This window comes from Equus asinus, chromosome 13 (assembly GCF_041296235.1).
Source record: "Equus asinus isolate D_3611 breed Donkey chromosome 13, EquAss-T2T_v2, whole genome shotgun sequence".
Classification (NCBI taxonomy): Eukaryota; Metazoa; Chordata; class Mammalia; order Perissodactyla; family Equidae; genus Equus; species Equus asinus.
This window is the reverse complement of record NC_091802.1, coordinates 41,776,360-41,802,663: the sequence shown is the minus strand read 5'-3', so window position 1 is coordinate 41,802,663 and position 26,304 is coordinate 41,776,360. Positions and strand designations below refer to the sequence as shown.

At 39.6% G+C, this 26,304-nt stretch overlaps 1 protein-coding gene across 11 annotated transcripts in view; it reads right to left on the bottom strand.

Annotated features, from left to right (window-relative positions):
- The window catches only part of ATP6V0A1 (ATPase H+ transporting V0 subunit a1), a 53,290-nt gene extending 45,250 nt beyond the window's left edge, over window positions 1-8,040 (bottom strand). For 7 of the 11 annotated variants that reach the window (XR_011493847.1, XR_001396851.3, XM_070483284.1 and 4 more), the window contains exons 1-3: window positions 7,787-7,915; window positions 6,614-6,738; window positions 5,425-5,588 (exon numbers count right to left, since the gene is read on the bottom strand). Coding sequence is in view for 9 of the 11 variants with exons in the window: in XM_070483284.1 (XP_070339385.1) it covers window positions 5,425-5,541 (117 nt within the window). In the remaining 2 variants the exon portion in view is untranslated. Of the gene's footprint in view, window positions 1-5,424; window positions 5,589-6,613; window positions 6,739-7,786 lie in introns of all 11 variants that reach the window. The other 4 variants (XM_014833607.3, XM_070483281.1, XM_070483283.1 and 1 more) reach the window with 2 other exon arrangements.
- Between the last annotated feature and the right edge of the window lie 18,264 nt (window positions 8,041-26,304).

Genomic DNA, 26,304 nt, shown 5'->3' with positions numbered 1-26,304 from the left:
AATGAGCTTAATCTAATATACACACATGTATATTTTCTGTATCTACATCCAACAGTTCTCTCTTGAAGAATTCACTTATAAAAACTTACCACAAAACAGGTCATACAGTAAGTCTCAGTAAAGAATTGGTACTATATAGACAATGTTCTCTGAGTACAATGCAATTAAGCTAGAAATCAACATCAAAAATACATGTTAAACAACATACTTGGAAATTCTAAAATAGTTCTAAATAATTTACAGCTCAAAGAAGAAATTATAACAAAAATCTTAAAATATTTAGAATGGAATGATAAAAAAAATCATTGAGACAGAGATAGATTAAGTGGTTGCCAAGGGCTAGGGGGAGGGGGAGACAGGGAGTGACTGCTAATGGGTACAGGGTTTCTTTGGGGGGGGTGATGAAATGTCCTGGAATTAGCTAGTGGTGATGGTTACACAACTTTGTGAATACACTAAAAATCACCGAATTGTACACTGTAAAAGGGTGACTGTTTTGGTATATCTCAATTAAAAAGAAGAACACAGGCAGTGGAATCAGACAATCCTGGGTACAAATCGGTGTGTCCTTGGGCAAGTTATTTTCATCTATGCCACAGGTTCCTAATCTGTAAAATGAGAATACTATGTTCCACTCTTCAAAGTAGGTTCTACTTCTCAGGGCTGTTGTGAGGATACCCGCAATAATAATGTGCAGTGCTCAGCACGGCACCTATTAAGAAATGTAAATTGTCTTTATGATTGTAAGTGTTAGACAGTAAGGGACTGAGGAGTAGAGAAGAATGGATGAGGGGACATATCAGTCACAGAAGATTTTGAACAAGTTGAGTGAGGAAACGTCTCTTACTCAATTGTCGCTCTAAAACCCAGAGTGGTATATTTTGCAGAGACACTAGATAACAACTACTTCTTACATTGAAACCACCCATTTTAATATGTCGCATATTTTCATATTTTAAAAATATGCAAAAAAGAGTACACACACATGCTACAACATGGATGAGCCTTGAAAACATTATGCTAAATGAAAGAAGCCCGTCACAAAAGACTACATATTGTATGATTCCATTCACATGAAATGTCCAGAACAGACAAATCCACAGAAACAGAAAGTAGACTGGTGGTTGCCAGGGGCTGGAAGGGAGGGAGTGGGGTTGGGAGGAAACAAGGAGTGACTGTTAATGGGTACAGGGTTTCTTGGTGGGTAATGAAAATCTTCTAAAATTGATTGTGGTGATGGTCGTACAACTTTGTGAGTATACTAAAAATCACTGAATTGTACACTTTAAATGGAAAAATTGTATGATATCTCAGTAGAGCTGTTTAAAAAAATAGTAGGAAAAAATCTGGATATGTAATTCACCAAATTAATAGATTAAAGGAGAAAAAAACATGATAACCTCAACAGATGAAGAAAAGGCATTCAATAAAATTCTACAACCATTTGTGACAATAACTTTAGGAAATCAGAAATTGAAAGGAATCTACATAATCTAATAGAATTTTCCAAAAACTTAAGAGTAAATATCTTATTTAAATTGTGAAACATTAAAAGATTCCTCTTAAAGTCAGGAGCAAGACAGGAAATGCGAGGTGACAGATACATAGCATTTTGCCCTACTTCCCAATTCTGTTCAGGGCAGCAACTGTTCAGTTGAAAAACTACATTTCTCAGACTCCCTTGCAGCTGGAGTATGCCATAATTCTGGGCAATGATAAATGAGCAAAGTCTGCTGAGGATTTCTGGGAAAGGTGGTTTTGTTCTTTTTTGCTTGAGGAACATTGTCACTGAGCTAACATCTGTGCCAATCTTCCTCTATTTTGTACATGGGACGCCACCACAATGGCTTGACAAGGGGTGTGTAGGTCCATATCCGGGATCTGAACCCGCAAACCCCGGGCTGCAGAAACAGAGCCTGCAAACTTAACCACTATGCCACTGGGCTGGTCTAGGGAAAGTCTTTTTTATCCTGATAGAAGTACTTCTCCTTCCTCCTTGCACTTCCTCCTTGCTGCCTAGAACACGAGTGAAATTCCTGGAGCTGTGGAGGTGGTCATCTGTAAGGACAAAAGCTAAATGCTCAAGGATGGCCAAACAAATACAGAATGATCCTAGCATACTGATGGCAGCATGAAGCTGGACTTCATGTTATGTGAGAAAAGTACATCACTATCACCTGGGTTTTCCGTTACATATAGCTAAACATAATCCTAACCAGTATTAGCTTGCTGTTACTCTTCTTCAGCATGTTAATGAAGGTCCCAATGTGTATGGTAAAATAAGAAAAAGAAAGAAAAGGATAAGGACTTCAAAGGAAGAAACAGCTTACTCTCTAACGGTACAGTAAAAAAAGTTCACATCAAATGTAGCAAAATGTTAACAACTAGTGAATTTACATAAGAGTTTTCAGGCTTGAAGTTTTTTTAAATAAAAATTTAGGAAAAAAGAAAATACTTATTTTCAAAAAAGAAAAATAAGCTTTTTGTATGATAATTGTAGCCAAAAGGAAAAGACAAGCCACAGACTGCAGAAGGTTATCAGAAAAGGATTAGAAAAAGATTAGCTTCCAGAATACATGAAGAACTTTTACAAATCCTGTAAGTCAATAAACAAAAGACAAGCAAACCCCACGGAAAAACAGGCAGATGATATGGGTAGATATTCATGGAAAATTAAACCCATTATGCCCTTTTAACAGATAAAAAGATACCAAATGTACTAATCTAGAAAATGAAAATTAAAACAACAATCAGATATCACTTCACACCCAGCATATTGGCAAATCTGTTTAAGTCTCAGCACAGAGGTGTTGACCCAATTGTGGAACAAGAGGAATGCTCAACCAGCAACGGGAGCACAAACAGGTATATTTGTGTGAGTACACTGTGATAACATCTAACAGTTAAAGATGCACATGATACTCAGCAATGTCCCTCCTAGTTACAATCTCTGGAGTAGCAGCAGGTCAGCAAGATTAATACTATTTTCACAGTAACACTAAGACACCATTTGCCTTTTTCATTCTCATTCCCTCATGAGTGTTCAGCAAAGCTTTCCAGAGGCTCATGATGTCCATCACAGCAGACTGACTGCGGAAGCAAATATGAGAACCCAGCTGTTTTCTATGAATTCAGACATTAAAAAATTTTTTAAAATGCCACTCTTCTGATGTTTTTTTTGTTTTGGGAAATATAATTTTTTTCATTAAAATGTTATTTATGACAACATGTAGTGGGTTCATTATTACAAGTATTAAATGTTTAATAAATAAATAATTAAAGTATTTATCAATTTTAATTTCCAACACAGACAATATCGATAGCTATAACTCATATAAAAGCCCTTTGGGTCCTCAATAATTTTTTAAGAGTGTAAAGAGATCCTTAGGCCACAAAGTTTGAAAACTGCTCTCCTGGAGGAACTATCACACACGTATACCAGGAGACAAATATATATATGAATCTTCAATGGCAACACTGCAATAGCAAAGAGGTGCAATCAACCTAAATGTTCATCAGAAAGAAAAAATGTACAGATAGACTGTGCATATTCTCACAATAACTACACAGCAATTTAAAGCAATGAACTAGCACTACCTGCATCAACATGATCAAATCGCACAAATGCTGAATTTAAAAAGCACCTGCTAAAGGATACATACTATATGATACTCTCTATATATGTTTAAAACATAAAAAATTATACTCTATATTACTATTTAGTGATACATACATGCATAGCAAAAGTAAAAAATAAAAACACACAGGAATGATTAAAAGCAAAAATCATTGCAGAAGTTACCTCTGGGGAGGAGGGGAGAGAAACGGCATGGAGGAGGGATACGCAGGAGCCTTCAATTGTATGTGGAATGCCTATCTCTTAAGTAGATAGTAGAAACAGAGGTATTCGCTATATTATTCCCTATAATTTTTTGTATCATTGAAATACATCATAAGTAAAAGTTAAGAATGCTGAATAGACACAATGGGTGTTAAGAAGAGAGAAACTATAACACCAGATGAAGGATTGCAAATTAAGGGTGACAGGTTTCAAGTCTAGAAAACTGGTAGAATATCAATGCATTAGCACAAATTTAGAAAGTCAGCATGAAAAAACAGTTTGTGAAAAGGTAAGGTGTTGGAATTTAGGCATACTGAACTTGAGAAGCAGACATGACAACAATGTTAGAGAGCTGTAAATTCAAGGATGGTGTTTGGGAGGTCAGGGCCAGAGATACTGATTTGGGACTCACTATATAAAGATGGAAGACTTGAGAATAGATGAGATCACCAGAAAAGATGACAAAGGAAGATGTGGGTGTTAAGAAGCCTATCTGGAGAGGCAGAGAAGGGAGCTTGGGCAACAGTGACACAGAGGGCAGGGGGTGGGGAAGATAAAAGAGAGGCTCGTGGACAATAAAAATGAATTCTCAGAAAAGTAAGAGAAAGAATCAGACTCAGGTAGGAGAAAATCAGAAGAGAGACAGCACAAAAATGTTCAAAGACAATGAGGAATAAGACCACATCGCTGGATTATATTTGTGCAATTTCAGCTCACACTGAGAACTTCCTGAAAGCTTGCCAATTCCAGGAAGCCAATATTGATTAATCTCACTCCTTTCTGACCACTTCATCCATTCATTCATTCATTCCAACAAATACTGACTGAATATCTTGTATGTGGGCACTAAGGATACAACAATGAATGTCTGTCTTCATGGTGCTTAGATCACAGTAGAAGAGAGAGACTTTAATCAACCAGTCACACTGGTGAATGTAAAATCACGACTATAATGAGTGCTACCAATGAGAGGCACATGGTGCTTTGAGAATGTGTACAGAGAACTGTTAACTCCCCCTCCTTTCAGCAGCCTATATTGTGCCTTCCTGATCAGATTGTAAGCCCCATAGGGCATACTTTTTTACTGTTAGACTCCATTTTCTTTTGATATCTTCTCCAAGTGCCCAGCATAATGCTTCAAAATAATGGGTATCCAGTATATGCTTACTTATGCACTATATATTTGTAACTGATGCTCCAAATTTTGTAATAAATATGTGCTATTGTATGGAAGAGCTATGACAATTTCTTTTTAATACCCTGCTATGGGTGTTAAGGAGCCCAAAAAGCAAAGTTCAAGCCTTGAACAGGTTAGTTTGGTGTCCTCTACTTGCATCTCAAGCAATTACCTTGAAAATACTTAGGATTATTCCCAAAGGGGGAGCTAATAAAAGCATGGAAGGACTGGCACAAAACATTCTCAGCTCTAGAAAGACAATTCAAAGTGCACACTCTACCAATAGTAAGCCAGTAGTACAATGTTATTTTTGCAAATAAAAAGTAAAACATTCATCATAAGGCAATTGGCCAAGACAAGAAAAATAGAGTTCAGCAGTAATCAAGAAGCAGCCACAACTACTTACATCACGAAACTGAACCTTTCCGAGTTCTCCTAATTCACTGACGCAACAATAAGCAGCTTCTGACTGTAGAAAAAGCTGGGCCAGTGTCATCTCCTCACTCCGGAAAAGTTCCCCCATGGTGGCAGAAAGTAGCAGTCAGCTGAGGACCTGGATTTCTCTTCAATCTAAGGCAAAAAGAGAAAATTATATGACCTTGGAAAATACCAAGAGGGCTAAGAAAAACAACACCCCAGTAAGGCACTTTCATTTTCCCTTCATATCTTCCACCCCATGCTGACAGGTCTTCAACAACTGTTTTGACATCCTGCTTAGAAAGATGAAAAGGAGACATTACAAAGGCTGTTATTGAATCCTCTCCTGCAGAGCGTCTGATGAAAAGTCACTTCCTCTGCAGTCAACATGAGGATCGAATGACAATATTTTGGGACATCTCAATACATAAGAATGTGTCCAGATTAAAAACAGGAACTGGGAATCCCAAACAGCTCTTTAAATATCCTGGACACAATATTATGAGGCAGTGACATTCACACTGCTCTTTTTTTTTTTTATTGTGTCAGGAAACAGAGGAGACCTACGTTAATTACACTCTCATAAAGGATGTCTCTGTCCCAACTAGTTTTCTACCCTCTACTGCCCATTTCTCTTTTTTTTTTTTTTTTTGAGGAAGATTAGCCCTGAGCTCACTGCTGCCAATCCTCCTCTTTTTGCTGAGGAAGACTGGCCCTGAGCTAACATCTGTGCCCATCTTCCTCTACTTTATACGTGGGACGCCTACCACAGCATGGCTTTTGCCAAGCGGTGCCATGTCCACACCTGGGATCCGAACCAGCGAACCACAGGTCGCAGAGAAGCAGGATGTGTGCACTTAACCGATGCACCACCGGGCCGGCCCCACTACTGCCCATTTTTAACAGCCAAAGTCCCAGCACTACCCTAAAGCTACGGCTACCTTAAAGGGTTTAACCTTCCAAACGTCTCGGAAAACACCATTTCTCCCCAAGGAATCCAAACACTAAGCATTATCTAAAACAGCAACAACAACAACAAAATAAGAAGAACCATCTTGCATATTAAGCTCAATTTCAAGTCAAGCACAACAGGAATACATTGATAATGACAAAGCAGTTTTATCAAGCCACAGAGAACAAGCGTTCCACCTCCACAGCTTTCTGTTTCTTATCCTCACCTTCCAGACTAATTACGTTCTTCCATCTGTTCAAGCTTCTCATGCATGCGCCAATGAAGGTTTCCTTTTAGGGCTGGCTTGTTGCCGGGTATGGAAGACAATTGGCGCTATCAGTGGTCCTGAAACTGCAATTATTTATTCTCCATCAACTATTGTAAGGCACAGACTGTACAGTATCCAACGTCAGTAAAACGCACAGTATTTTTCATATCATGAGGGCACACATAATGATAGGTGGAACGGGCGTCAAAGGAAGAGTTATTCTTCTGAAAGGCTGGGAGACATTTTGAGAAACTGGAATGACAAAACCTTTGTGTACTTGATGTTCAAGGCAGCAAAACAGCACACTCAGGTATAGCAAGGATTTCTCAAGACGTTATGTAGCTTGACTTTAAGACTGTCTATACCTGAATCATCCAAAACAGCAGTTACCAGTTCCCCATACGCCGCCCCTCATACCCCCCGACAAGGACAGATTCCACAATCTCTAAACACATGAAATCATGCCCGATCAGCATAGTTCAGAGGCTGCCGGTAATGACAGTCTGCAACGAGCTACCTCCTTCCTTCTGTTCTTTAATGACTACAAATCTCCCTAGAACATCTCTATCCCACTGGAGCCAAACAGAAAACTTAAATAGGCCAAAGCGATTCTGGGGAGAGAGGTGTGACAAAAGAAAATGAAGAAACAGTAATTCTACACAAGATGTGTCCAAATAAAGCGCCTCCCCGCCCTGCCTCACCACTGTCATCCAGTCCTCGCCTCCTAATAGGTATTCAAATTCACCTGCTTCAGTTCCTGTCTACTACGTGAGAAATCAGGAATTCTCTGAGCCCAGGCACACCTACCTCCTGGAGCAGGGAATAAAAGGGGGGAACCCTCACATTGGAAGCCCCTTTAAAAAGCCCCCCAGATTCTTCTGCCTACCCAATAACCTTCAGTTCCTCCGCCTACCCCTCAAATGGGGGAAGGGAGCAGGGCCTCCGAATGGGAGTGAACCTCTGGTTCCCCTGCCCACAGGAGGGGTCCCCGAAGAGGGATAAACCTCCATTCCCTCTGGAAGAACTAAGATCCCTGCTAATTCCTTTGACAAGCGAGGCGGCTGTTAGAAGGATTTCCTGTGCCCCTCGGAGGCTGCTTCCTGTCGCGCCATACCTACAGCCCCCGCTCACCTCGAGCCGCGGGCCGGGACGCCGCCACAGCAGCCGCCGCAGACCAAGCCCGCAGCCTCTGCGGCTCCGGCTAGCAGCGCCTTGACGTGCGTGCGTCCACAAGGCCCCGCCCCCGCGCCGCCGCCGGGCTCCGCCCCTAAGATGACCTCATCGCAGGCGGCCAATGCGGTGCGGCCTCCGTCCGCTGCCGCAGTGCGGAGTCACGGGGGCGCGGGCGGGCTCCTGCGCGCTGACGCCATCTTGTTTTTGCTCCTGGGTCTCTTCGCGTGGAGGGAGGGTTTGTGGGGCGGGAGGTGCAGGTGCTGGATGCGTCAGGTTCCTCAGCTGTTCGGATTCCTTTTTTCTAACACTTACCCTCGAGGCAAGGGTGCCTGCTTTATTTTCATATCCAAAGAATTAATTCACAGGTTTTTCTCCTCGAGGGAACTAGCACAGGAAGGGGAGAAATCGTTAGGAAACGACCTGATTTAAAAGCACTTCCAGTCCAGTCTCCTCTACGCATACACACGCACACCCTTTTTCCTTATTTTACAGAGAAAATTTGCTCCCCAGAGTGGGGAGCGACTTGCTGAAGGTGCTAGATCCCGGAGTAGGGCCTTGAACAGCGGCTTGTTCACTTAAGAATGGCAAACCCTTCTTTAAAAAGAGACTTGGTGCAGTCCCTCCAGCCACTGTCCAGGATCTATTTTCCTCCATTTAACAGTGGAAAAGACCCCGTAAAGCCGTCTGTTGTGAAAGTAAATTTTTACCTTGTTTGGTGGATTGCTGCGGGCCCATCTGACCACTTGCAGGTTTTCCGTTCCTCAGAATTTTTGAAAGAATAGCAAGTTTTTTAAAGCGCAAAAGTGATGCCTACCGATTATTTATAAAAACGTCTTTCTGAAATACTGATACCGATTCCCTTTTCTTGCCCTTCTTTTGAGGCGGAGTAGGGATCCCGAGTCGTTTGTAATAACGAGAACTCTATCAGGAATAACTCGGAAAGCCGGTTATTCAGTCTCCGTGGGTGGTGGAAACCTACTCAGATCCAAGTGTAATGAGGGAGATATTTCAGATAAAAACCTGATGCTGATAGTTTTGTCTACCTGGCAAAAACTTCATCAGTCCTGCTTTACCAGCCTAAACGCAATAATAAAGGGCAAAGTGAATGTTTTATTTGACTTTTCTATCTCACGTTGTGCGTGAAGCTGGAACTTGTCTTCGTTCCCATTTAGTTGAGGCCCAGACCCTCCCTTTCGCCGATGATCTGAATGCTCCCCAGCTCTCTCAACTCCCCGCCCGGGCAAGGAAGATAGGGACCCACATTTGAAAGCCTGCCAAGTTTAAGAAAACCATTACACAATGACTATCATTTCCTTCCTTTCAGACTTAAAATTTTTTTTCTTAAACCTCAGAGTCAGCTGCTTGCTAACCACTAATTTTTTATACTCCACCATTAAGACAGCCTTTCCTCTGGACTCAGATCAGTTCCCTTGAAGTCTCTTTTTTCATGCCTTCCTTGAAAGAATATCCTCTCTGAGCTCCTTTTCTGTCTCCTTTCGTCTCCTGCCATCAATCTTTCTCCAGTGTTCTATTTCTTTTCCCTCCACGCTCTCTTCCTTGACAGTTCTGCCTATTGCCAGGCTTAAATGTCTATGTGTGGGACTCATACCTATTTTTCCATCCACCTCCCGTCTCTGAAGCTCAGAGATGGAATTTCAAGCTGCATGAATAATGCTATTCAGGCAACAAATGTTTGCTGAGGGCCTGCTGTGTGGCAGATATGGTGCTAGGTGCTGAGGGTAGGAAAATGACACAGACACACTACCTATCCTAGCGGAGCTCACAGTTCAGTGAGAAATAAAGTTCCAATAATTATAAGAGACAGAGAGAGAGAGATGAGTGCAATGACTAATACTTCTTTGTGCCAGGCAGTTTTCTAAGGGCTTTATAAAAATGAACTCGTTTAAGCCTCACAACAATAGTAGGAGGCAGATACTATTATAGTCCCCGTTTAACAGCTGATATGGTGAAATTGAGGCAAAATAATTTGCCGAAGGTCACTCAGCTAGTAAATGGCAGGGCAGGATTCAAACCCAGCCAGTTTGGCCCCATTTCCCGTGTTCTTAAATATGGCGCTGTTCTGCTTCTGTTAAGAGTGCTGTTTCTGACCAACCTGAATTCAGATCTTGATCTGCCATTTAATATCTGCAACCTTAGGACTCTGTAAGCCCCAGTTTCCTCCTCTGTAAAATGGAGTTAATAATAGTACTTATTTCATGTGGTTATAGTGAGGAATAAAAGGAACTTAGTACAAGTATGGCACTCAGTCTGCATTGAAAAATTGGTATCATCATCATCATTATTATTCTTGAGATACAAAATACTGTATAGTGGACTTGAGGATGTCAGAAAAGGTTACATTAAGGAGGTGATGTGCGAGCGGAGTTTTGAGGGATTAGAGTTGCCACTGAGTAAAAGCTGTTCCTTCCCTTGAAATGCTTAATACTGCTAATGGCATGGTTGTTTTCCTAGTTACCCCAGCTCCAAGTTTAAGCAATCTTCAATTCCATTCTTTCCCTTTTTTTCCACATTTAGTCAGTTGCCATCTTGTGCTAATTGTGTGTCCTGCATTTAATTCTTGCCCCTACCCCTTTATCCTTCTTATTTTCATTGCTGATAACCTAGTACAGGTCCGTTTGCCTATCTCAGACAGCTAAAGCAGTAGCCTATGGGAGGCAGCATGGTGTAGTGTAGCAGAAGACCACGGGCTTTTGTACCATGCTGAACTAGGTTTGAATTTCATTTCCTCCATTTATTCCATCTGATATCAAGTGTAAAAAGAATAAATCTCAGCTCTAATGTTTACAAGGTGTGTAAATTTGAGAAGTTAGTTTATCTCCTTGAGCTTCATTTTCCTCATTGGAACTCTCATGGGACTTTTCTGTATCTCCTTTATAAAACACAGTACTTCTTGACTTTTTTTTTCTATTACCAAACTATAAACTCCTTTTCTCCCTAGCATTGGGCCTATTCATTCAGAAGTAAGTACCATTTCTTGAATCAAGGAGTAGATAGATGATCCTGAAAGAAATGGGGGCCTCCTAATAGAAATCTACGATCAACAAAAGAACACAGATATCAAACAAAAGGGAATATGATCACATCCTGCCTTTCTCTACTTGGTTCATTTTTTGGACTTCGTTCTCTGTGGGGCAGAGAGCTCGTGATAGATGCTTGTATTCTTGTAACGGGGATAAGAGGGGACAGCTGGGAAAGGGTCAGAGCAGAAGCTAGAATCAGAAAATGTGTGTGGAGTCAGTGAAAACTTCGCAGGATCATCAAGTTCAGTAGAATAGTAGTGCTGATGTTTGAATTCCATTTGCAGTTCTCAAAGTTACTCTAAATTGGAACACACCTATGAGGAAAATGCTCTTTAAATTCAGTGTAGAATACTTTTATAAATAGCTTTCAGTCCTCAAAAATTCCATCATTCCTTCAGTGAACATCTGCTAAGCACAGGCTTTATACCAGGCATAATGCTAGAAACTGGAAATGCAAAGATGAGCACGGAGCTCACAGTTTATTGGGGAGACAAACAACTATCTATACTATAATATACATAACATGGCAGCAAGTAGAACAGAAGTCTATGGAAACCCAAAGAAGAGAGTTATTAATCCTGTCTGACCTTGGGGAAGGCTTTAAGAAGACTTGACATTTGAGAAGGGCGTTGAAAAATGAGTAGAGGTTTGTTCAGAGGAGAAGGAGACAAACGCTAATCAAATAGAAGAAAAATAGTACTAATATTAGACTAAAATCAGATTTTGTTCTCTTCCTGGTAGCAAAAACACTAACTTAGCCCAACACTGATTGAAATATTTTGATCCAGAATACCCAGGCATTTATGTCGGTTTTATCTATAGTTACCTGTATACTTCTCTAGGAAAGAAAGAAGACAAAAAGGATCTTCGAGGTTGTGCTAAAACCATTCTGTCACTTGAACAAGTACAGCCTATGTCCAACAGGATCAAGTATAAAGTGCTGTTGACCACACAGCCCCAGAAGACGTGAGCAGGTCCACGTGAGGCTTAGCCACCACTACAGCTCTGGGTCTCTAAACTGAGCCATTCCTAGCATCCATGAAAATGTCTAAACAACGGCTACACAAACTAGTGCTTCACTACCAAGACAAAGCAGAGAACAGAGGCAGTGATTTAGCAGTCTCAAAACGTTATTAGAATTGTCACTGTATCAGAATGATTAAAATAAAATTTTTTCCTCCTTTTCCTCTCATTTTTTAGTTTGAATGAATACACAGCAATTGTCCAAATTTCCACCAGTGAAAGGTCAGCTGATGTTTGCTCATCCAACTTAGATTCCTAGATGGGGCCTAGAGGAGGGTATTAAAGTTAAACCAAGTGTTTTGAAATACATATTTGTTCAAGTGTCTCTCTTTTCCATATGCTTCCTGTATTAATTTCCTGGTGCTACCAAACAAATTACCACAAACTGGGTGGATTAAAACAACAGAAGTTTGTTCTCTCACAATTCTGGAGGACAGAAGTGTGAAATCAAGGTGTCCACAGGGACAGGATATTTCTCAAGACTCTAGGGAGGGTCCTTCACTCATCTACCTAGCTTCTGGTGGTTGTCTACAGTCTTTGGCCCTCCTTGGCTTGGGGATGCATCACTCCAATTGCTACCTTCATCTTCACACGGTGTTCTTTTCTCTGTGTGTATGTGTGTCCAAATTTCCCTCTTCTTATAAGGACACTGGTCATTGGAGCAGGGCCCACCTAAATCCAGTATGACCTCATCTTGACTTGATGACATCTACACCACTTCTGCAATAAGAACATATTCCCAGGTTCCAGATGGATATGAATTTTTGAGGAAATTATTCAACCCAGTACATTTCCCTTACCAATTTTGAGAAGGAAATTTTGCTCTGCGTAATTTTCCTACGGTTTACCTGCAAGGAGTTGGCATCAAACTGTAAAATTTTGACTTAAAATTTTACCTCCACTTGTCTGCATGCTTTAAGATGATGATAGCTCAGTTTAATGGTTGTCTAGTCAAATAATTTCTTTTGTTTTTCCCTTTTGCATAAAAACGAACTCTAATTATTAAACTATTCTGCCAAGGATCTGCTTTGAATGTTGTGTGGGAGAATTTTCCTGCCACAGACTTTAGGTGACATATAATCACCTTGACCCTCGTTCTTGAAAGATTGGTTGGTGGTTTGTTTCTGTAGAAGTAGTCCCTTTTGTGGGTTCATTCTGAGTTCCTCAAAATAACACTGCGTTTACTTTCAAAGCCTGTCAATGTTTAAAAGTCTTTTGGTAAAAAGTAAAAATCTCGTCATAATAGATTTTGAGGCTTCCTTTGAAGCTTAAGGAATGTCAGCTTTCTTTACCTCTGCTACTGATTACATCCCCAAGGAGATATGAATGAGCCTAAGGCATGTGATATTTATGCAGCCCTCAAGATTCTTGTGACCAACACATGAGGCGAGGAGCCTCTTAACTTGTGGGAGTTAAGAAAGCCGTGGAAAGAGGCTTCTTAAAGAATTAAAATTGAGAAAATTTGAGAGGAGAATAAAGGAAAGGATTTAGTGACACAGGGCAGAGAAGCCTCTCTGTGGCATGAGACCAGAAATATTTGCCCAGGAAAACAAGAAACTAGTTCAAAGAAATTTCTGAAGTAGAGAATCCGGCAAATGTTTCTGTATTGGGTTTCTAGTGACTTGGAGAAAGGAGGTGAGACCTGGAGTAAAGAAATACATTGGAAAATTCCAGTAGAGAGGATCTAGTTGATGGTCAAGGAATAGATCTAACCTGAACTGTGGTATTCCCATGACCTAGTTGAGTGCCTGGCATTCAACAAATACTTAGTAAATATTTTTAAAAGAAAGAAAACAAAACTGGAAATGTAGTTCCTTAACTTGTGACAGACTGATGTGACTTATTTGCATTTGTAATCACGAACTTATTTAAGGCTGAGGATCGCTATGCACAACAGTTGAGTTGTTTTTGTTTTATAAAAGCAGTTTACCAGGCTTGTGTAGTATTTTAAGGGGGGAGTTGTGAGGAAGGGAGCCTGCTGGAAACTTACAGGGAAAGTATACGTGGTTTTCAGAGAAGAAACATTTTCCTAGGGGAAGCAGAAAGTTATCCAAGAGGGAACTTTCAGTTGGATGCTGCCTTGAGCCCTATTATCATCACAAGTTTCTTTTCGCTTAGCGTTTTAGAGATTATGAATGCAGGTGAAAAATTATTTCTACTTAAAAAATATACTTTGAGACCCTAACATTTTTTAGCAATATTTATAGCTATTGACAAGACTAGATTTGAGTAAAATCTGTGAATTAAGTAAATTTTAGGAGATTTCCAGTCAAGTTTTACATGCTTCTCTTTTATTCTTTCATTCAATACGAAGTTTTGTACTTGATATGACTCAGGCCTAGGTGTAGGAAATTAAGCAAGGGCCCCAACTTCGAGAAACTCAGAATCTATAGTACAATCAGGATTTTTTTGGCAATATAGATAGTACTGTGAATGCACTGATGAAGGCGTTACTAACTGCACTTTGGAAACTTTACAGGTGGGATGAAATTTGAGTTGAGTTTTAAAGGATGAGTAGGTGTTTTCGTGCTCGTGACTAACTTGGTCCGTTCTCTGCCTGCTTTGTCCACTGAGAGTGACTCTGCCAACCCCCCTGCAAATTGTTTCTTTTAAGACTGAGTTGAAGATCCATCTTTTAATAAAGACAACATTACATGTCAAATTTTAGGGGATATCACGAAAGTTGCACTCAGAGAACAAGAAAAATAATCATAGATTTAAATGTGTTTATCAAACAAGAAAGAATTAAAGTAAATTAAATAAACATAACTCAACAGGTTTAAAAACACAACAAAATAAACCTGGACACAGCAGAAAAAAAGAATTAATAAAGTCAACATGACTTCAAGGATAACAAACATAAGAGCTAGTTCTGTTCAAATATCAATAAAAATAGGAAAACTTCTGGCAAAGTTAGGGAGAGAAAGACTATATATATAGTAAGAATGAGAATTGGTTTTAACGACAAATACTGAAGAAATGTAAAACAGGAAAATATCATGAAAAATTATAAATTTAAATGTTAATAAAATTTTAACAGACTGGGTGATTTTATTTAAAAAGTTATTAATGAACAAAACTGACTTTGTTTTACATTTTGTTAGATTAATGTGTGTTTCATCTTTTTGAGGAATTGTAAATGGAATTATATTGTTAATTTCAGTATCCACGTGTTCACTGTTACGGTGTAGAAATACAATTGATTTTTGCATGCTTATTTTATATCCTGTAACCTTGCTGAACTCATGTTTTAGTTCTCAAAGTTTTTAAAATACATTCCTTAGGATTTTCTACATAGATCATCATGCCATCTGCACAAAGGCACAGTTTTATTTCTTCTTTTCCAAACTGTCTCCCTTTCGTTTTCTTTTCTTTATTGTGCTGGCTGGTTCTTCCAGCACTATATTGAATAAGAGTGATAAGAACAGACCTCCTTTATTTGTTTCCCATCTTAGAGAGAAAGAATGTGGTCTTTCACCATTAAATATGATGCTAGCTGTAGGGTTTTTTCTGAAGATGTTCTTTATCAAGTTGAGAAAATTCTCCACTATTCCCAGTTTTCTGAGAGTTATTATCATGGATAGGTGTTGAATTCTGCCAAATGCACTTTCTGCATCAATTGACATGATCATGTGGTTTTTCTTCACCTTGTTAATATGGTGGATTACACTGACTGAATTTTGAATACAGCCTTGCCCTAGAATAAACCCTACTTGGTCATGTATATAATTTATTTTTACATATTGCTGAATTCTGTTTGCTAATATTTTGTTAAGAACTTTTGCATGTATATTCATAAGGGATATTGGTCTATAGCTTTCTTTTTTTGTACTGTCTGTCTGGTTTTGATATCAGTAATATTAATCTCATAAAATGGGTTGATGAGGCTTCCTTTGTCTTCTATTTTCTGGAAAAGATTATGTAGAATTGGTGTTAATTCTTCTTTAAATGTTTGGTAGAATTCTCCACTAAAACCATCTAGATGTGGCTATCTCCTTTTCTGAGACTTTTAAATTACAAATTAAATTTCTTTAACAGTTATAGAGCTATCTAAACTGTTTTATATTAGGTGAGTTGTGGTAGTTTGTGCTTTTTTAGAAATTGGAATATGAAATATTTATTTAGCCTCAAAATACCACCTTACAAAATACTTATGGATGACAAAAATACAATGGGCAACTTCCCATTGGAAAACTCTGACAGACAGCACCTTAACCAAGTGATCAAGGTTAACATCACCATCACTAGCAATGGGCAAATCAGAATCGTGGACCACCTGATAGGATACGTTGAGAAGAACACAACATCCCTTTCCTGCTATTCCTGCCAAAGATAAATATCCTACATCCAATCACAAGGAAACATCAGACAAGCCCAAATCAAGCAACATTCTACATAACAACTGTCCTGTAACTTTCAAAAATGTCAAAGTTATGAAAGTCGAGGAAAGAATGAGGAACTATTCCCTTGATTGAAGGAGACTAAAGAGATGCGACAACTTAATTCAGATTGGATCATTAAACTATAACGGACGTTACTGAGACAAATGATGAAATTTGATAGGCTGCTGAAAACCAGATGGTGGTATGTATTTATGTTAATCTTCTGATTTTGATGGTTGTATTGTGGTTATGTATCAGAATGTTCTTGTTTGTAGAAAATACATACTGAAGTATTTGGGGATCATGAGACCTCAGGTTGTCAACTTACTTTCAAATGGTTCAGAGAAAAAATAATCTTTTTTGCCTTAAAAAACAACTTGTCTGTAAATAATTTTAAAATGTTGTAAATGACATTTTTTCCAGATAGCCTCTTCCCATTTTGATCACTCTATTATCCTAGGGCTCCTAAACATTGATGGATGTATTTTACATACATTTGTATTCGATATCATTTACTTATTTAGGAATCCTTCTATTTCTTGTATTTATTCTTGTATTTATTTCCTCAATGAGATTATTAAACACCCAAAGGACATAGATTATGCTTCTCTTTCCTTTATATTCCTTTGTGCTATCGAGTAGCTAATCTTAATAACCACTTTAAAACACTAAAGGTATTGGAGTATGAATTATCTGAATGGTTGAATTGCCTCTTTCAATTTAAGCCCATGGAAAAACTTTAAATCATCTCTCTTAAGTCATGTGATGGATCCAGGAACTAAGTCCGTGCTGCCTGCTCTTTCACACCGTCAGCAGGCCCTGAGATTCATAGAAATATGTGTCTTGGTGGAAAAATGAGTCACTCCACCAACGCACAGCTGGACTCTCACACCCAGAGCACAATGGAAATTAGGAAATCCCAGTGGAGCACACGGAATCTATATCCAAACAAGAGTTCACACTCTTCCTGTTCTGTTACATTGTGAAATGGAAACATTGTTCCTGGGAAAGGGGCCAGATTCCACAAATGAAATGGTTTTGCTTAAATGTGCATAGCTGCGAAACACGCTTACCATGCTTGTTAAGAGTGTCTTGTTTTAAAGATCTGGTCTCGGTTCTAACCAGGAAGTTGATAGGAAGGGGGGGGAGGGGGGGGCGGTCCTCTCATGTGCAACAGAATGGGTTTAACAGAAAGTCTTCTTAAATACCAGTTCTTGATTTGTTCAAGTGCATGAAAGAGAAAAGCGTCATGCACATTTCTTGCCACCAATGGTGTGTCAATCATTCTGACATGTCCATTTACACATACGAATACATTTCATCCTCAAAACAACCTTAGTATTTTTTATTATGAATAAGTTGAGTTGTAGACAAAAGTAGACAAAATAGTAAATCCCTATGTACCTATCACCTTGCCTCAACAATGTTTAAAGCATGGCCAACTTCGTTTCATCTCTATCCCTATCCACTTCCCTCAGGATTATTTAAAATCATATCCTAGATGTGATATCATTTCATTTGTAAATATTTCAGTATTTCTTTCTTTCTTTTTTGTGGGGAAGATTGTTGCTGAGCTAACATCTGTGCCAATCTTCCTCTACTTTATGTGGGATGCCGCCACACTGCAGCTTAAGGAGTGGTGCATATGTCCGCACCTGGGATCTGAACCAGCGAACTCTGGACTACTGAAGCAGAGCACGCAAACTTAACCACTACACCACTGGGCCAGCCCCTGTATTTCTTAAATATAAGGATGATTTTTAAAGCATAACCACATTGCCCCTGTCACACCTTAAAATTTAATAATTCCTGGGGTAGACCTGGTGGCATAGTGGTTAAGTTCACACACTCTGCTTCAGTGGCCTGGGGTTTGCGGGTTTGGATCCCGGGTGCAGAACTAGTACCACTCATCAAGCCACACTGTGGTGGCATCCCACATAAAATAGAGGAAGATTGCCACAGATGTTAGCTCAGGACAATCTTCCTCAAGCAAAAAGAAGAAGATTGGCTCAGAGCCAATCTTCCTCACCAAAAAAAAAAAATTACTAATTCCTTGACATCAGCAAATATGTAATCAGTATTCAAATTTCCCTGATTGCCTCATAAACCTTTTTTGTTTACAATTTGTTCTTTTGAATTAGGATCTAAATAACATCCATATGTTGTAATTGGTTGACTGGTTTTTTCTTTTTCTTTTCTTCTTCTTCTTCTTTTTTTTTTTTTGCTGAGGAAGATTCACCCTGAGCTAACATCCGCTGCCAATGTTCCTCTTTTTATATGTGGGCTACCACCTCAGCGTGACCACTGACAGACAAGTACTGTAGGTCCGTGCCCAGGAACTGGACCCAGGCCACTGAAGCAGAGCAAGTCAAACTTAACCACTAAGGCCACTGGGGCTGGCCCTGCTTTTTTTTTAATGCCTTTTAAATTCTCTTTTAATTTTGTGACTTCCCCCATCGTCATCATCTCTTCCTCTTTCCCCCTTCTCTCTCTCTCTGCAATTTGTTTGTTGGGGAAACTGGGTTGTTTGTCTTGTAGAATTTCCCACCTCCAGATTTTACTAATTGCTTTCCTACAGTGTTGTTTAACATATTTCTCTGACCCCTATATTTCCTATAAACTGATAGTTAAGCTGGACACTTGATCAGGTTCAGGTTTGATTGTTTTGTTGTTGTTTTTTGTCAAGAATACTTCGTAGGTGTTGGTGTGTACTTCCTATCACACCCGGACACATAACGTCAATCCTCTCTCTTTTTGTGACATTAAGATTAATGAGTGGGGGAAAAAACAAAACAAAACATTGTCTTGAATCTGCATTCAATAAACAAAAGAAGGAATAGACTGTTTCTCCTCCTCCCCCCAAAAAGATTAATGAATAAGTTTAAGTGTTGTTAATCTGCTATAACAATCGTAGAATCCCCATCAGTTTCCACCTAATAGTCTTAGCAGGGATTAATGACCATTATCTAGATCATTATTTCACTGGAGGCTACAAAAGGATGACTTTCTCACTCTATCATTCCATCTTCATTTGTGAGCTGAAATTATTCTATAATTAAGAACCTTCCCACACCAACTATTTGGTCTCCCTGAGGTACAATTGAAACAGGAAAGGTAGGATAAATGCTTACTTATTTCCCTTTATTTCCAATTTTCAGAATAATAAATTGGTTCGCTAGTATTTTCCAAAGGTGATTTCCAAGGAGTGTTTTGTTTGTTTAGTATCATGATGCACTCATGGATTTAAACATATTTGATGTGTATTACCTGAAATCGAACAGCTGGAAAAGTAAATTAACAATACTTTTTTATGCATGCTTTTCTACTTATATAAAGAAAGAGATCAATTATAAATAAATAAACTAACATCAGGAATTTCTTTTTAAAAGCATTGTCCAGAGAATAGAATAGGATTAGTATATATTTAATCTAATCTGCTATGGTTTCTACATCTGTACTCCTAGATAATGAAAATTGCAATCTTTTAGACTCCTCACTCTCCCTCATTGTCTACATGTAATCAGCCACCAAGCCCCATTGATTTTCCCTCCTATAGAGCTCTCCCGTCAATTCTCTTCCCTCTCTGTACGTTGTACTGCTTTAGTTAGATGGTCATCTTCTGCTGCTGGGACTATTTTAGCGGCCTCCTGATAGAGCTCCCTGCTTCTAGTCTCAACCCCTTCCAAACTATCATTTACATTTCCTCAAATCAGTTTTCTTTCTAAAATGCAAATCACTTCCTCTCCCTCTTTTGGTTAAAATCCTTAACCTTTAGGATAAAGTCCAGACCTCTTAACCTGACTTCCAGGATGCTCCGTCATTGGGTGACTTTCTCCTGCCTAGCCTCACCTTTAGTCTCTCTGCCTCCAACCATCTTATACTCCAGCCTCAGTAAACAAGCTATTTGCCATGCGAAATAGCCATGAGGGCTCAGACATCCTTTTGCCTTTACCAAGATCTTTCCTCTGCTTAGAATCCCGACCCTTCACTACATTTTTCTGCTTGGCAAATGCTTATTCATTCTTCGAGCCTCAGCTCAACTCCTTTGAAATGTCCCAACTCCCTTATGTAAATGTAAGCACTCTTTCCCAAGTGCTCCCATTGCTCCATCTATATGCTGCCTTTCATGGCCATCATCCCATTAAATTGTAGCTGTTGTGGTACATGTCCAGCTCCCATGTTAGACTATAAGCTCCTGATGGCAAGGACCATCCCTTTGGTCCCCATCTCCTAGCACCAGGACTAACACTTTATAGGCACCTGATAACTATCTGTTAAATGTTTGCTTGAATAAATGATGTTCAAAATGATTTTTCTGAAGTACTGTAAGAGCCCAGAGGGCTTTCTGAATTATCAAAGATTAGAATCATAGAGTCAAAGAATGTCAGAAGGAAAGAACTTCAGAAATCATCTACTCCTGGGGCCAGCCTGGTGGCACAGTGGTTAAGTTCGTACATTCCACTTCGGTGGCCTGGGGTTCACCGGTTCGGATCCTGGGTGCAGACATGGCACTGCTTGGCAAGCCATGCTGTGGTAGGTGTCCCACATATAAAGTAGAGGAAGATGGGCATGGATGTTAGCTCAGGGCCAGTCTTCCTCAGCAAAAAGAGGAGGATTGGCAGCAGATGTTAGCTCAGGGCTAATCTTCCTCAAAAAAAAAAAAAAAGAAAAGAAAAAAGAAATCATCTACTCCTATTTCTTCATTTACAGATGGAAAAACTAAGAGCTAAGAGAGAAGTGAAGAACTAAGAGAAGGAAAGTCGTTTGCTTGAAATCATACAGCAATTTGGAGACAGAGTCATGAATAAACATTCTGTTCAGCAGATGGTTAGTGTAAAATGGATTTTTCCTACTCTAATAGATTATGCACAATCTACTCTAATCAGATTATGCAGTCAGTTAACCAAATATTAAATTAACAGGTACCCTCCTCTATCTTTTTGGATAAATGGATTGTTTATTACAGTTCAGTTAGAACTGGGATAAAGTTTTCCTGCTATCTTGGTCTTTAGCTTGCTAATATTTCTGATTAGACTCAAGCAAGTCATTATTTCCTTGGGTCTAGAGACGTTGTGAATATTCATATTATGTGTTAATTAAAATTGTTAAACTCTCAAAGGATAGCCATATTTCCAAGTTACTTAGGAGAAGCTCATTGTTGCCACCAGTTCTGCCTATAGATTATACTGGGAACATTACAAAAATTTAATCTTTCTTTAATAGGAGGACTTGGGCTAAGTATTGCTAGTATGCAAATAAATCTCATTTCAAATTCCATTTATTTGTTTATTACAGGAAAATTAAGCATAATCTCTACTAGGAAAACTTTTGTGACCAGACTGACTATACACAACAGGAAATAATGAAGTTGAATTCCTTTTAAAAATGGTTTACTATTCCAGAATTTAAACTCTACTAACTCATTTTCTAAAATGATTCGCATTGAATCAAGTATCCATTTATTTGCCCCACCTCTTTAGGCCTTAGTTTCTCATCTGAAAAACACTTAATGGTCCCTAAGCTGATACATGATTTTGGAAGAACATTGCACACTAGGGTCCCTTACTGATCTAACATTCCATAATTCATTGATTTCAAGCCATAATTCTAAACCGAGTGCCTTTTGACTATATCAAACTCTCCCAGGTGCCGAATCAGTTTCAAAGAAATCCTGGCCTATAAGAAGTTCGTTGGAGAGAACAAACATGCACAGAGAGAAACAATAACTCAGAAGATGGCAAAGGGGATGATGCTTATAACATATCTTCAGAATAGGGTCTATCAAGCAAACTGGAGTAGCAGGAGCTTAATGTAAAAGGATAGTAGGACGGGCCAGACCAGTGGCATAGCAGTTAAGTTCTCGTGCTCTGCTTTGGCAGCCCAGGTTCGCCGGCCCAGATCCGGGGCCAGACCTATGTACCACTTATCTAGCCATGCTGTGGCAGGCATCTCACATATGAAATAGAGGAAGATGGGCACAGATGTTAGCTCAGGGCTAATCTTCCTCAAAAATAAAAACACCCGAAAAAGAAAAATAGCATGAATATTCATAGAAGAATTATTCATAATAGCTAAAAAATGGAAACAACCCAAATTTCCATCAACTGATGAATAGATAAATACCATACAGCATATCTATACAATAGAATTTTATTCAGCCATTAAGAGGAATGAAGTTGGGGGCCAGCCCCATGGCCAAGTGGTTAAGTTCGCACACTCTGCTTCAGCATCCAGGGTTTTGCCCGTTCAGATCCTGGGTGAGGACCTAGCACTGATCTTCAAGCCACACTGATGCGGCGTCCCACATACCACAACTAGAAGGACCCACAACTAAAATATACAACTATGTACTGGGGGGCTTTGGGGAGAAGAAGGAAAAATTAAAATTAAAAAAAAAAAAGAGGAACGAAGTCCTGATATATGCTACCACATGGATCAACTTGGAAAATATGCTAAGTGAAAGAAGCCAGACACGAAAGGCCTCATATTGTATGATTCCATTTATATGAAATGTCCAGAATAGGCAAATCTATAGACCGTAGTTTAGTGATTGTTAAGGGCTGAGAGAAGAGAGGAATGGGGAGTGACAGCTAGTGGGTATGGGGTGACAATGTTGAATTTTACCTGAGCTCTGTGTGCCTGGAAAACATTGAAATTTAAAGGAATTTCCCTACTCTTTTGTGTTCTGGAAAATAGCTTACTGCAAAGAACCACCCTTCTCCCTATGACTCATGGCTGCCCCTCTTGTTTACCTGTGGTAGAGACAGACCCAGACTGTCCATGTTTCCGTCCTTTGCCTCATAAATGATTAACTGAACTGCTTGTCTCCACTGATCACACAGAACAAAATGCTTGTTAACCAAATTTTGTTTAAGCTTCTCTCCTTCCTCCAGGCCCCTGATCTTTGGCCCACTCTTGGCCTGAGCCAGCACACAAACCCTCCTGAGGATAGACTGGCTGCAGGAAAAAACATTCTCTCATCTGCTCTCCGATCAAGCCACGCTTTCGTCCCATCCCCTGCGCCTGGTTCTCTCTAGCTTCGTTTACTCCTCTCTGTGAAAGAAAACTCCTTTCTGCCTGGCCCTTGAGACCCTTCCAGACCTATGGTCACAGTGGTCACAGCATTCTCTCTGTTACAATTACTCCCCTGACTGCAATAGTCGCCTTCTTCCCGCACAACAATCCTTTCGAATCAAGTGTCTCTTCACCAAGTCTGGATTTATTTTTTATTTGGCAGGTGTTTATTTGGGGGTGATGAAAATGTTCTAAAATTGATTGTGGTTGCCAACTCTGTGAGTATATTAAAACCATTGAATTGTGCAGTTTAAATAGGTAAATTATATGGCATGTGAATTACATCTCAATAGAGCTGGGTCTTTTTTTGTTTTTCTTTTTGAGTAGTTTTAAAGGCTATTTTTTTTTTAAAGAAAATGAAAGGAAGAAAAAGTAAGCTATCAAATGGGACAAGAAATAAATAAAAATAATACAGCCCCAAAAGGCCACGAGGGGAGAGTCTTAGGGACAAATCGGTCAGCAGTGCTAAATCTGGCAGTGTCCAAATAGAATTGGAAAAGGAGATCGCTGGTGGAATGTGGAGTTTATTAGTGACTTTTAAGTGCTCTTTCAGTAGAGAGGAGGCCACCTTTTTGGGTAAACTGCAGAAGTTTAAGGACTAAATGGAGGGTGAGGGATGATGTATGGCAGCAGCTCTAGAAAACAGTGAAATTTGGACAGGAGAAAACAGATGGACTTAACCTTGAGGAGACAGGAAGGTACAACCAATTAAGACTGCTTTTCTTGTTTGTTTGTGTGCTTGTTTCTGTTTTTATTTTTAGGATGAAAGAGACCAGTGCATTTTGAAGGCAGAGGAGGAGGAGACGTTTTATGGCATTTTCATTAATTTATTTTTTAATGTTTTCTGTTTTTAAGCCCAAATTGCTGCTTCCCTGAGACTCTCTCACCCCACAGCAAATTCGCTGTGTCCTTTGAATGGTTTCTAGCACCACACTGTGCATAAACTAGTACTTAATAAGTGATTGTGGTTGTTTTTCTGGTTTAGGAAAGTTACCCTACATATTAATGTTTGAAGGAGAAGAAAGGAAGGAATTTTTGAAGAAGAGAACTATACAAATACTATAGGCTCTTTTCATGTATGTCAGAGGGACAAGAATAGTGCTTCTAAATCCTGCCAGAAAAGCCTCACTGCTGTCTGTGGCAGCTGTGAGCCAGCTGCTGAGGACTGGTTTTCCGTGCCAGATGGTTTCTCTGATGTGAAGACACATCATTCATCCTAACTGTTTATTATTAACGAAACACGCTGTCTCCCTAGGATCTCTCTCAGCACACATCCAAAACTGAATGGAACATATTGCATGCTGTGCCCCTCACATCTTGCTGGATGTCCCTAAATGTAAACTGAGAGGACTTATGGCAGAACCAGATAAGAGAGGAGCAATGCCTGACTATCTCCACTCCCACCTCAGCACTTTCACACCTCATGTTACTGCGGGGAGGGGGAAAGGGTGCACCCCTCCTCCTCTCTTACACCTAGAGACCCTCCACCTGTGAACCCTTCCCCACTCTCCCAGGAAGTAGTGACAACCTTTCCTGAGCTGCTGGAGCCACTTCCACATTGTATCAGAAACTATGCATCTGTCTCTGCTGCTCTATAAGCTTCTCAACAGGAGGCACTGGGCTTTGGTTCATCCTCCTTGAAGTCACAGCCCAGTAGCAGGCTTATGGTAAGGAGTCACACACTTGGTTGAATGAATAGATGGATGGAGAAATACGATAGAGCGCTGTGAAATTCCAGCTGCTGACATGGTTGTATCCTGGTGTTATTTCCCTGGGCCAAAGTGTTGTTTGTTTCCACCTCTCTAGCCCTTTTACAGACTGCCTCAGCAGCTGAAAGCACACAATGGAACAGTGTGCTTTTCAGCAAATAGAGTGAGCAATGGAAAATGCAGAGCATCGACCCTGAAAGCAAGCAATGGCATGCTGAATGCAATTCCAAATGAAGAGAAGCTGCTGATTTTCACTGAAACGGAATGAAGTCCTCTGGGAAGGATTGTTCGACACCATTTCTGGGTGCCGGTTTTCATAAAGCTAGGGCACAAAGACTCGGCACGCCCCCTGTTGGACTTAGCTGGCATTTAGTAAGAAAAGGAACAGGAGAGAAACTTGTTGATACAAATATTTCTTGGACACAGTAGGCAAGGGGAGGGCGCTTTCTGCAAAATTCTGTTCAGGAAGCATCAAATGAGTCAGAGATGTATTCACTAAGCTATCCCTGGGACATAATTTGACTCATCCACAAATACTGACATTCCTTTTTGAAGAATAGGAAAACTTTCCTAATGAGAAAGCCAGAATAGTATGGATTTAATTCCTTTTAGCAAAAACAAGTCAGCCAGTAAAACTCCTCTTCAGCATTCCTCCCCACCAAGTGATGTTTAAGTTGTAATCTCTAAATGTCCACTGATAGAGAACTGGTTAAGTAAATACAGTACATCCATACATTGGAACAAAAGGCAGCTCTACAGGTAGTGTTATGAAACAGTCCCACGAGTATTAGTAACCGAAAAAAAGCGAAGTTCTGAGCAATATATATATATTTGACCATATGTGCAGAGACTTTCTATAGAAGTTTCCACAAAAAGTAGAAACAATTCTTTTCTCCTGGGAGAGAAATTAGTTGCCACAGACTAGGGTAGAAAGAAAACTTCTCACTGTATTTCTCTGTGTGCTATTTGAAATTTGTATCTTGTATGTCACCTGTAAAAATAATCTAATCAAATTTTAAAAAATAATCTTATGAATGTCCAATAAGGTTCTCTATTGTCACTCTTCTTTTTTTTTTAAAAGATTTTATTTTTCCCTTTTTCTCCCCAAAGCCCCCCGGTACATAGTTGTGTATTCTTCGTTGTGGGTTCTTCTAGTTGTGGCATGTGGGACGCTGCCTCAGCGTGGTCTGATGAGCAGTGCCATGTCCGCGCCCAGGATTCGAACTAACGAAACACTGGGCCGCCTG